The sequence below is a fragment of the Hemibagrus wyckioides genome, linkage group LG10 (assembly GCF_019097595.1).
Source record: "Hemibagrus wyckioides isolate EC202008001 linkage group LG10, SWU_Hwy_1.0, whole genome shotgun sequence".
In the NCBI taxonomy this organism is placed as follows: Eukaryota; Metazoa; Chordata; class Actinopteri; order Siluriformes; family Bagridae; genus Hemibagrus; species Hemibagrus wyckioides.
Window position 1 is genome coordinate 20,556,191 of NC_080719.1, and position 11,310 is coordinate 20,567,500.

An 11,310-nucleotide genomic window follows, 5' to 3' on the forward strand; every position below is an offset into this window, starting at 1 on the left:
AAAAGCTTATTTCATTTTAAATTGTGTGCAAACGCTGTGTGTGTGTGTGTGTGTGTGTGTGTGTGTGTGTGTGTGTGTGTGTGTGTGTGTGTGTGTGTGTGAGAGAGAGAGAGAGAGAGAGAGAGAGAGAGAGAGAGAGAATAATTGAAGATCAAGATGTAATTGATCACCAAGAAAACAGATTGGCAAAAGTGTATCAGTGCACAGATAAGTAACTCAATAAAGAGGAGCGATTAATATGTCTAGAGTCATTGTCCACATGCAGAAATTACTGTCTTTACTGAATAACAAACATTCAAGCCACCATACAGATATTGAGAGAGACAAGAAGTAAACAAATCACACAAATCAAATATACTATAATATAATAGAATCTATGAAAGATGCAAACTGCAATATTCTTGTTATTAAGATTTCATGGTTTTCTAGGCAGATGAGAGGATGAGACAAGACAAGGGGAGGATCGGAATCATCCTTGATGCCGATTTTCACTGGACTCTTAGCCTTGACACGTGAGATGAAATGAGAACAACGGTCACTCAAACACTAGTATTATTAAGGAGCAAAAACAAATTGACCTGCGGACCTGTTCGTCCTGGATAGAGAGAGAAAAGAGCTGTACTCAGGCACGTGTTCGCACGTCCACAAATAATCAAGAAGCCCTTTTAGTACAAAGGACCGTTTTATCATGTCCCAGTGAAAGCTGCAAAGGGTACAAAGAGGAAAAGATGAACTAAAGGAAATGGGGCAGAGAAAAATGTCTAATTTGTGTGGGTAAACATACTGAGAGCATCCTGTGTTCACGTCACATGCAATCTAATCTGCGATGAAACAGACTGCAATTCAAAGCTCTTAGAAGCATAAATATTTGAGCAGGATTAACCCGAAAAAAGTAGCAGTCCTCCTGCAAAGGCTGACATATAGAATTTTTCATAAGGGTGCCTCTGTGAAGATGAAAAGGAGGGCTGGTTTAGATAAAGTTCTGATGAAAATTGCAGTTGGAGTTAATGTCCTTCTGAATAACGGTGCACTGCTTTAAAAGTTACGGCTAGTTTTAGCCATGTATCATTAAACTGCATCCCTGGTGTTTAGTAAGTTAGTTCAGACAACAGCGCTGTATTAAGTGTGTAAGATGATAAAGTTAAACTTTTTATTCATTCCTTGAAAGATTCAAACACGATGAAGTGGTCAGTGAAGATATTTCTATCCCCAACCACGGATTCCAGGTCTTCTTGGTCCTCTTGTGGGGATTCTGAGACTTACTGTGAGATCTAATCTCTGCATGGGTCCTGGGGCTGCCCTGGAGTCTCTGACCAGGGGGTGTGCCTGATAAAGCTCCAAATCTTTCTGCTCAGCCCAAAAGATGCAGAGAGCCACATGCTGCACAGATAATCATAGAGGATCCCCACCGTGCTCGCGTTTCATGTGACATCATGCTGTATAATCGCTGCCATTTCGGGGAGGACTGCATGGATGTTATTGTTGCTACGCTTCATTAAGAACATTCAATTTCATTTATACTGATAATCAACTACTCTAAATAGCTCCACTGTATGCAAAACGTTTCACGTTGCCTCGTAGCTATGTTAGCTTGCTAGCTACTGGATGTTACGGAACAAGCCGGAAGTTTATCCAAGGGTACGAAAGTCTTTTTCCCAATTCCTACTCTGTCATTCACTTGTGAGCAAATCTATTTACCTGTTGCCAAGTTCTCTCTCTTATTTTCTTGGTCTTGCTTTGGACTGCAGTGCATCATCTATCACTTCTGGTTTATTCTTTAGGTTTCAGTCAAGCTGAATTTGTAAGTGCACAAGAGTTATAGCTGTGTATTTTTTTCTGGAGTTGTATTGGGGTAATTATTTTGTTGGCAACAAATTACACTGAAAATTGTACAAACACAGCCAAAACATGATTGATAAGTGTGTTCTCTCTCTCTCTCTCTCTCTCTCTCTCTCTCTCTCAAACATTTCCTAACACACAAGTAAGAGCACATGCCTGGGAACAATGTGGATTGTAAATCAGCCTTCTCTTGCGTCCATGAATAAACACACACGGCTCCACACAATACAGCACTCTCCCCAATGCCGTCCACTTCTCAACACAGCAGAAACAGCAGATATTCTGACTACATGCTTGCTGTTCTGAATATCTCCATAAAGTAATGGCGATGGTGACTTGTCAGGGGTTTGTTTCATCCTTGATCAGTGAAGTCAGGAATTTGTTAGGCTTGTGATGCATTACCCAGGTTCACATTCTTCCTAAACTAAACATTTTAACACAACTGTTCACTCTCTATGGTTTCTGCATTCCAACTCCACATTTCTGCATGAATAATTAACATCTAAATGTCATTTTAACTGCTAACATTTAACCCCGCCTTATCGTCAGGCTAGAAAGTAGAGGATACGTGCCACACATCCTCGCAGTTCTCTTACTCGAGGCGTCACAGTTCTCTTACTCGAGGCGTCACAGTTCTCTTACTCGAGTCGTCGCAGTTCTCTTACTCGAGTCATCACAGTTCTCTTACTCGAGCTGTCAGTTCTCTTACTCGAGTCGTCACAGTTCTATTACTCGAGTCGTCACAGTTCTAATACTCGAGTCGTCACAGTTCTAATACTCGAGTCGTCACAGTTCTATTACTCGAGTCGTCACAGTTCTATTACTCGAGTCGTCACAGTTCTAATACTCGAGTCGTCACAGTTCTAATACTCGAGTCGTCACAGTTCTAATACTCGAGTCGTCACAGTTCTAATACTCGAGTCGTCACAGTTCTATTACTCGAGTCGTCACAGTTCTATTACTCGAGTTGTCACAGTTCTATTACTCGAGCTGTCAAAGTCCTCTTACTTTTGTTGTCACAGTTCTAATACTCGAGTCATCACAGTTCTAATACTCGAGTCGTCACAGTTCTATTACTCGAGTCGTCACAGTTCTAATACTCGAGTCGTCACAGTTCTATTACTCGAGTCGTCACAGTTCTAATACTTGAGTTGTCACAGTTCTAATACTCGAGTCGTCACAGTTCTAATACTCGAGTCGTCACAGTTCTAATACTTGAGTTGTCACAGTTCTATTACTCGAGCTGTCAAAGTCCTCTTACTTTTGTTGTCACAGTTCTAATACTCGAGTCGTCACAGTTCTATTACTCGAGTCGTCACAGTTCTATTACTCGAGTCGTCACAGTTCTATTACTCGAGTCGTCACAGTTCTATTACTCGAGTCGTCACAGTTCTAATACTCGAGTCGTCACAGTTCTCTTACTCGAGACGTCACAGTTCTCTTACTTTTGTTGTCACAGTTCTAATACTCGAGTCGTCACAGTTCTATTACTCGAGTCGTCACAGTTCTATTACTCGAGTCGTCACAGTTCTATTACTCGAGTCGTCACAGTTCTATTACTTGAGTCGTCACAGTTCTAATACTCGAGTCGTCACAGTTCTATTACTCGAGTCATCACAGTCCTCTTATTTGACTCTTCACATTCTCTTACTCATGTAGTGTCATTCCTCTTACACGAGTTGTCACAGTTCTTATACTCTTTTACAACAGTCTTCATTAATCTTTAAACTCAACCCTGGTTTTCCAGATTGCGTTAGCACTCACTTTACCAGCAGAAAGAGAAACACAGAGATAAGATATGTGCATTTTTTATCCATCAAAATGCTCGACAGCACACTGAATTATCTATCATTGCCTCTCTCCACACACACACACAGATTAGCAGTTCAGACAGAGCAGTGCTCTGAACTACTGAAGCGTGCGGTGGACAGTAGAGCAGATGTGATTGACTATTTGCCTCTTTGTGGATTAAGTGGCATTTAAAGACAGAAGAAAAAAGAGAGCAGGAATAAACAGGGCTGAACCTCTACATATGTTCAGGGGTTTTGGTGTATGTGTCTGGGGCATGAGTTAAGTGGAACATCCAAGGTGTAATAATCAGCATTAAGTCACAGGCCCCCAGGCTTTCAGGATGACTTGTAAAGATGTCACACCTCATACAAGCTTCAACACGCGAGTTTAACGAGAAGACGAGGCCTTAAGCTCAGAGCTTCTGTTTCATTTAAGCAGCATTGATCAGAGAAATGCAGAGTGCAGGTGTTTATCTCCAAACTGCATATGTGACATATAAGACTTCATTAGCAACATGCCATGTCCTCAGAAAATAAGTGTTGTTATTTTTTTGAAGTTGATAAATACGCAAAAACCAGTGGCTTCGCCATGTACTGTACGTACAGAGGACACTTCAGTCCATCACTTACAACTTACAACCAGTCCTCAAACACGAGGTTCATTAGCATTAATTAAATCACTGCGTCCTTCTGTGCAAGGGCAGCAGCTTTGTTTATGTTCTTCTACATTCAAAAATCTTGTTGACTGCATAGCAACTGCAAATAAATAAATAAATAAATGAAAATAAAATAAAAAAAAATGTCGGCCAAGTGTACAATTGCTAGCCTGAACAGATACCCAGTGACTAACAAGTCAGACGGTCAGTCATTCAGGAAGAGCATTAAATGTGGCTTCACTTGATATTAACCGCATTCAAGAACATATTAATATGAATGAATTCATTTCATTTCTTACTTTTGGAGCTTTTTCTACTGGTTTACAATTTTAGGTAAATATTTTGTAAGCTTGTGCTTGCTCAGAGAAAATGTACAAATAAATCTCCTGGTTAAATAATAATAAAAAACACACCTATTGAATAGATAATTACTTTTGACCGTATTAGCGTACACGATCGGTTACAGCAGGATAACTTCAGGGGTTTTATTGATTTTGGTCAAAGCAGACGTGTGACATGTGCTAAATGAAACGAACATGGAAGTACTGATACACCGCAGGCAAAACTGTGCCTTTTCTGTGAATTTAACAACACTAACATACGCACTGCAGTAGGGGCAGTGGTGGCTCAAGTGGTGAAGGCTCTGGGTTGTTGCTTGGAGGCTGAGGTTTAAGCCCCAGTACCACCAAGCTCCACTGTTGGGCAGTTGAGCAAGGCCCTTAACCCTCTCTCCTCCTGGGGCACTGCCCCTGCGCTCTGACCCCAACTTCCTCAGCTGGGATATGCAAAGAAAGGAATTCCACTGTGCTGTAATGTATATGTGGGGATAATAAAGGCTTCATGTCCTTCATGTAACCTCACCAGCATGACAGTCCTGAGACAGTCCTGTTTTTTTTGTTGAAACCGAAAGGCTGCAATCATTTCTTTGTAAGGTTAAGTTTGGGTTTATGATTCAGCATTGAAAATATGTTGGAGATATAGGTGGTTTATGCATTTTGTGTAGGAGCTCCGCAAGAGCATTATAGATTTATAGCTGAAATGTCCCAAAAGTACAATCATTTTTTCTCCCGAACACGATAAGAGACCGCCGTGTGACACTGGAATGATTTGCACAGGCGTTAAGAGACACTTCCTGGAAGAATATTTTAAGGTAAATTTAAACGTAAATATTTAACATCAGTTTACTACACTCAGTGGCCAATTTATTCGGAACCCTTTTAACTGTTTATTCATACAATTATCTGATAAGCCTGTCACATGAGGCATCACCTCAGTGGCTAAATGCATGCAGGCCTGGCTTAAGAGCACCAGAGGCATGGCTTAAGAGACTCGGTTAATATTAAGGTCAAAGATCTGGGGAGAAAATGTGATCTCATTGACCTTGAACATGATATAGATGCTAGGGCTAAAGACATGGAACATGAGATTTTCACACTTGACTTGACACTACAGAATGTTGTAGGGATGAAAGCACACACAAACCTATATCTAAAATATACTAGGGGTGTGTGTATAATATACAGTATATAAGCTTATGTCCCAAAAAATCACTGTGTGTGTGTGTGTGTGTACTTACCACAACCCCAAACTGTTCTGGTTCAGACAGATTGGCATACTCGTGTTTATACTTGGCCAGAGCATTCAGATGCTGCTGCTCAGGAAGAGTCTTCACCAGATTCTAATGCAGAGACACAGAAGCAGAGAAAAGAAATAGTGAGGCTAGGAAAGGAGAGAGAGGTAATCTCAGCCAAATGTAATATGACAAAATCTTTATTTACTGAGGCACTCAGCACTACACACTGCCCTGGCGAGCTCCAAATCCAACAGTCAGGCGCCAAACACTACCCTGCTTTAATAGAACCTTTCCTTCAACCTTGTCTCCCCCCCCCCACATTACAAATGCAGCCCATGCTCCTCTCAATTTATGTGTGCATTTGCCAAAGTAATTCCTCTCATTCCCCTTCATTCGCCCTCCAATAAGTTCATTAAAGAGCAGATAAATGGTTTATCATTATGCAGTCCACTCTCATTTAGCGAAAATAATCCCCACCCAATGCCATATATCAATATCTCCACAATAATCTGTCATCTAATGCAAAGGAAATCCATATCTCCTGGCTGCTAATGTTGATAGCCGCAATATAAATTCACATTTAATAACCAGCCCATTGACGCAGGGCTCAACAGTGGGCTGTTTGTTTAATTTGTTCAAGCCACACCATGAGGCCCTTACGTTCGGGTTTATGACTTCTAATATTTACCGACATGGCTATCCAAATTAAAACAACGCTGAAGCAAAACCACACATAACAACTCGCTCTCGAACTATTTACACAGCACGATCCTTCAACATATCCTACCAAACCGGTCACTTCAATAGCGTAAATAGTGTCCGTTAAATGGAGAAGGCTTCCGGCTCGGTGCTGCAGGAATGGTGAGAAATACAGATAGGAGAGGAGGAGTTTTCTAAAAGCAACACAGGAGCTGGGTGTGAGTACAGATGAAGACACCCAAGCCCTCGGTGTCTCTCCCTACACACACGTAGCTGTGTAAGTCACTGCAGCTGAGCCGACTGTGGTCATTACAGAACATGGGCTCGAGACAGAGGAATGTGAACACGGTACAATGAAAACTTCTGAAAGGATCCGAACACATTCCAGCGAACAGGGGTGTCTGAGTCTCTAACAAGAGAAAGCTAACAAGGGCGATACAGAGATGGTGTCTGAAAGGCATGATGGCCAGACAGGGCTGATGGTTCAGAATACCAGCAAACTAGACAGCACAAGCTGACTAAACATCACTGTCTATTGACTTCTTTTTTTTTTTTTTTTTTTGATGATGATGATGGAACTAGGCGGTCAGTTCAGTGACCACACAGGTTTAAGAAATGGATTATTATTGAAATTTGTCTAATGACAGCAAAGCAAAAATTGGTAACAAGAACACAGATTTCTATTCATTTCTATAGCTGTTAGTCTTTAATGCTTGATAGGATTCGATTTGCCTCTGACCGACAAGTGAGCACATCTGGAGTAAGTCTACTGTTCATTCTTGAATGGTGATGATGTAGAATTGAAGCATTTTACAAATCACTGTTATGGGCAAATTAACCTGCTAGACTATTTACACCTAAAAATTAATGAATTCTTTCCTACATATGAGCTGTCTTTCTTTTTTCTATAGCGATTATCCTACACAGGGTCTCAGAGAACCTGGAGTCTATCCCAGGGGACCCGAGGCACAAGATGGGAGACACTATGAAGGGGCTGCCAATTCATCACAGAGCAGGAACAGCTGACAATTTAGAGATGCTACCCACTATGCCACCATGCTCCATGTCCTTATTTAATTATAATCCGTTTATAATCAGTAATAATCGCTTTAGAGTTCTCGATTCATTTCAGTAGCTGCTTCTTAAATCGATACACGGATCCAAATCATCTGGCGGCTCGACAAGCCTTCGTTCTTTTTTTTTTTATTTTATTTTAAATCGATTGTCCCTTTTTGACAGATGTACAACTGCGATATTAACCACGTGCAGAATTAACCCCGAGCTTGCCTCGGCAGGAGGAACAGAGCCGAAGTGAGGCATCAACACGGTGTCAGTGGAAAAGCACTGTGAGCCCTCTGATGCATGAGCATAGACACTGACAGAAAGTGATAAATGCTACAGGACGGCCCACGAGTACTTTACACACACGACACTTCTTAAATTATTCACTGTAACTGATGAATCCCGGACGTGAAAGGATGTGTTACCTGGATCATAGGTTCTGTTAGCTGCTCCTCATCTACCTCCAGAATCATCCTCCTGATATCCTCATAAGGCAAACGGAAGGAACCCAGGAAAATTGCTGAGAGAGAGACAGAGAGAGAGAGAGAGAGAGAGAGAGAGAGAGTGAGAGAGAATGTTGACAAATCCATGTCACTCCAATCTCATGAGTATGCAGTTCGGATTATTCATCAACTCATCATCAAACAGAAGGTGAGCACACCCTCGGTTCTATTAATCTTTGTTCAGGATATAGATTTATATTAGAAATTAACAACAGAGAGTAGAGTTACATGACCTTTTCAGCACTACAATGAGGAAAACGGTTCAATTCTACAACATGCAGGATTTATTTAAATAAGCCAACATGACATGCAAGTGCACAGTAAAAGCAAACAAGGTTGACATCAGCAGCTTGTGGGTTCAAAGACTGATTATTTTCCAGCCTTGCTAATGAACATGGGCCGAATACCGGACCGACAAAACTAGAATGTTGTACTGTTCATGTATATTTAGGACGATATGTTAAGTAAGGAGTTAAATCACTATTTTTTTTATTTTCTTTTATCTTTTAACGGTTTAACATTACAGGCGAGTGACTGCCTCCTCCCTCTGTGCCATTATTCATGGATTAACAGGTGCCGTTGTTTAAATAGTGATCAGCTATTCAGTTACTTATTTGTTTGTATTAAACTTAAAAAAATAAAAGAAGGAAATTCTGATTTATAATCTGCATTTTGGGCGTTCAGTGACTACAGCCTGTGTGAGTGTATGTGTGTAAAGCCGGAGCTATAAACTTGGCAGCGTGTGTAAAGCAAAAAGATTAAAATAGAGATGGTATGTTTATGCCTGAGGACCTGGTGCTGTTCTGCACATCGGTTCCAAAACAATGTCCACATAACAGAGCAGCATCAATGCAGTTTCTGCCTCTTTTCACATGCAGGGGAAGCACAATGAGCTCTTCTACACATCTATCATCTTCTATAACTAAAGCATGAAGGAAATTCCGACGGTGTCAGAGCGGCTCTTTATCTTCCTGTTTCATGCACATGTATGAACTACCGTGGGCCTGATCTATTTGTAGCATCTGATAGTAGCTCAGCTCGCTCTCTGCCACGTTCTTTATTAAAGCAGGCAGAATAGCTGGGGGGCGGGTGCTTAGCGTTTTATGACAATAGAGCTTGAGTGAGAGATTTTAAAGAGTGTGATTTGACTCGAGGTGTTCAGACTGGCTCAATTATAGCGTACATTATAGGATCCAGGTCACTTCCTTTTTGTAATAAAGACTTGTGGAAGAGGGAGTGAATGGGTGAACTATGGTGAAAGGCATGGGTATGTGTGTAGAGACAGAAGGAAGGACGTAGCCTGAGATAAACAGGTGCAAAGAGAAAAGGGAAATAAAGGAATGTGTGTGTGGAACAAACTGACATCTGGTGCTGGGTATAACTTCAGGGACTTACATATAATTACATAAGAGCGAGAGAGAGAGAGAGAGAGAGAGAGAGAGAGAGAGAGAGAGGAGAGGGGAAAAGAAAATGAATCGTTGTGTCTTGTTCCCGCAATCTCTGCATCCATACAGGAGAAAAGGAAACAGCGCCTAGAGCAGCACTTTAGTCACGGGTGGCCAAACGTATTAACTATTAGAAACTTGATAGCAGAGTGCTTCATTATCCCTAGCTCTGGTATAATTCACACCACCCCTGAACTGTCCTGAACCCACAGGCTTATGCTAGCATATGGTTGGCAATTTGAACAGCAAAATCCAGCGGTGTTATAACCCATAATTCTGTTTAACACATCTGTAGCATATACACAACTGCTAAAAACACAAAGTGTACAAAGAGAACAGTACTGCGTATCTGATGGCGCATGGATACTCTAATGGAATTATTTTTAATTGTATTTCCTCAGTCCTGGAAAACGAAGAGCACTTTGGTAAAACATTTTCAATGTCTGTCTTTATTAATCCTAGAACAGCAGAATGGTATTTGCCAGCCCTTAACTAATAACGCCACATTTCTTCATGAAACGATGACTAAAGTAAGACGCATAGTAAGAAGCATGTTAAATGGGAGGAAATGGTGTGTGAAATCAGGCTGAAAATGAAGCGATGAGAGAGTGAATATACACAAAAAGAGCAAAAGTGTGTGGGCATCTGACCATCACACCTATAAGTCGACTTTCCCTAACATGTACCCATAAAGCACTCAAATGTCTGCTGTGCCCAAACCCTGGTCCAGCATGACAACGCCCCGTGCACAAAGCATGAAGCTCCATGAAGACATGCTGTGTTGAGGTTGGGGTGGAAGTGGAACTCGAGTGTCCTGCACAGAGCCCTGACTCTGACTCAACCCCACTGAACACCTTCAGGATGAACTGCAACAACGGCTGCAACACTCTTGCATCATCAGTGTCTGATGTCACTAATGCTCTTGTAGCTGAATGAACACAAATCCTCACAGCCACGCTCCAACATCTAGTGGAAAACCTTCCCAGAATGTTTACAGGAAAGAGGGGACTAAATATGGAATGGATTTCCACAAACACGCAGTGTATAATGGAGTGGAGGAAAAGCTCAGGGACGTGTACTCACACAGGTTCTGGGCGATCTTAGAATCCAGCACTTTCAGCTCTTTGATTCTCTTTTTAATGAATTTCTTCTCCTCAAGCTCCTCCGCACCTCGCTGGGCTGTAAAGACACACACACACACACACATTAGTAAGGGATATACAACTGATATACAAACACACATTTAAACACATCAGAATAGAGGATAGAAAAATAAAAATAAATATATAAAAATAAATAGATGGTTGTCTTGAGCAGCTACACAAGGTAAAGTTAATAATAGCAAAAGCACACAGTAACATTATGGTATAGAGATAACAGCGGGCAGGAATACAGTCAAGTGTATAATTTGATTATAAGGTTGTCTGCTAAACACCATAAATGTACAGAAAAGGGGAATGAAAAAAAAACAACAAAACAACACAGCATTTAATTACAAGGTAGAAGAAAAAAGCATGCACACACACACACACACACACACACACAGAGATGCAGAGAGAAAGAAAGCAACAAGGTTCTTAATGTGGACTAATGAGAGATTTATTCTGAAACACAACACAAACTCAGCAATGTAGTTAATTGCACCACTAGTCAATCAGAGTCTACTCATCGTGGACACCAGCAGCCAAAACAACACTGAATAATTAAAGAAAACAGCCGCTTGGGAGGTGCGCTCTACTTAAT

General features: G+C 41.2%; 1 protein-coding gene across 3 annotated transcripts in view; it reads right to left on the reverse strand.

The window, feature by feature from the left end:
- The window catches only part of diaph3 (diaphanous-related formin 3), a 323,559-nt gene that overhangs the window by 132,714 nt on the left and 179,535 nt on the right, over nucleotides 1-11,310 (reverse strand). For all 3 annotated transcript variants that reach the window (XM_058400944.1, XM_058400942.1, XM_058400943.1), the window contains 3 exons: nucleotides 10,651-10,746; nucleotides 8,045-8,139; nucleotides 5,862-5,963 (listed from right to left, as the gene is read on the reverse strand). In XM_058400944.1, coding sequence (XP_058256927.1) covers nucleotides 5,862-5,963; nucleotides 8,045-8,139; nucleotides 10,651-10,746 — 293 coding nt within the window. The remainder of the gene's footprint in view (nucleotides 1-5,861; nucleotides 5,964-8,044; nucleotides 8,140-10,650; nucleotides 10,747-11,310) is intronic.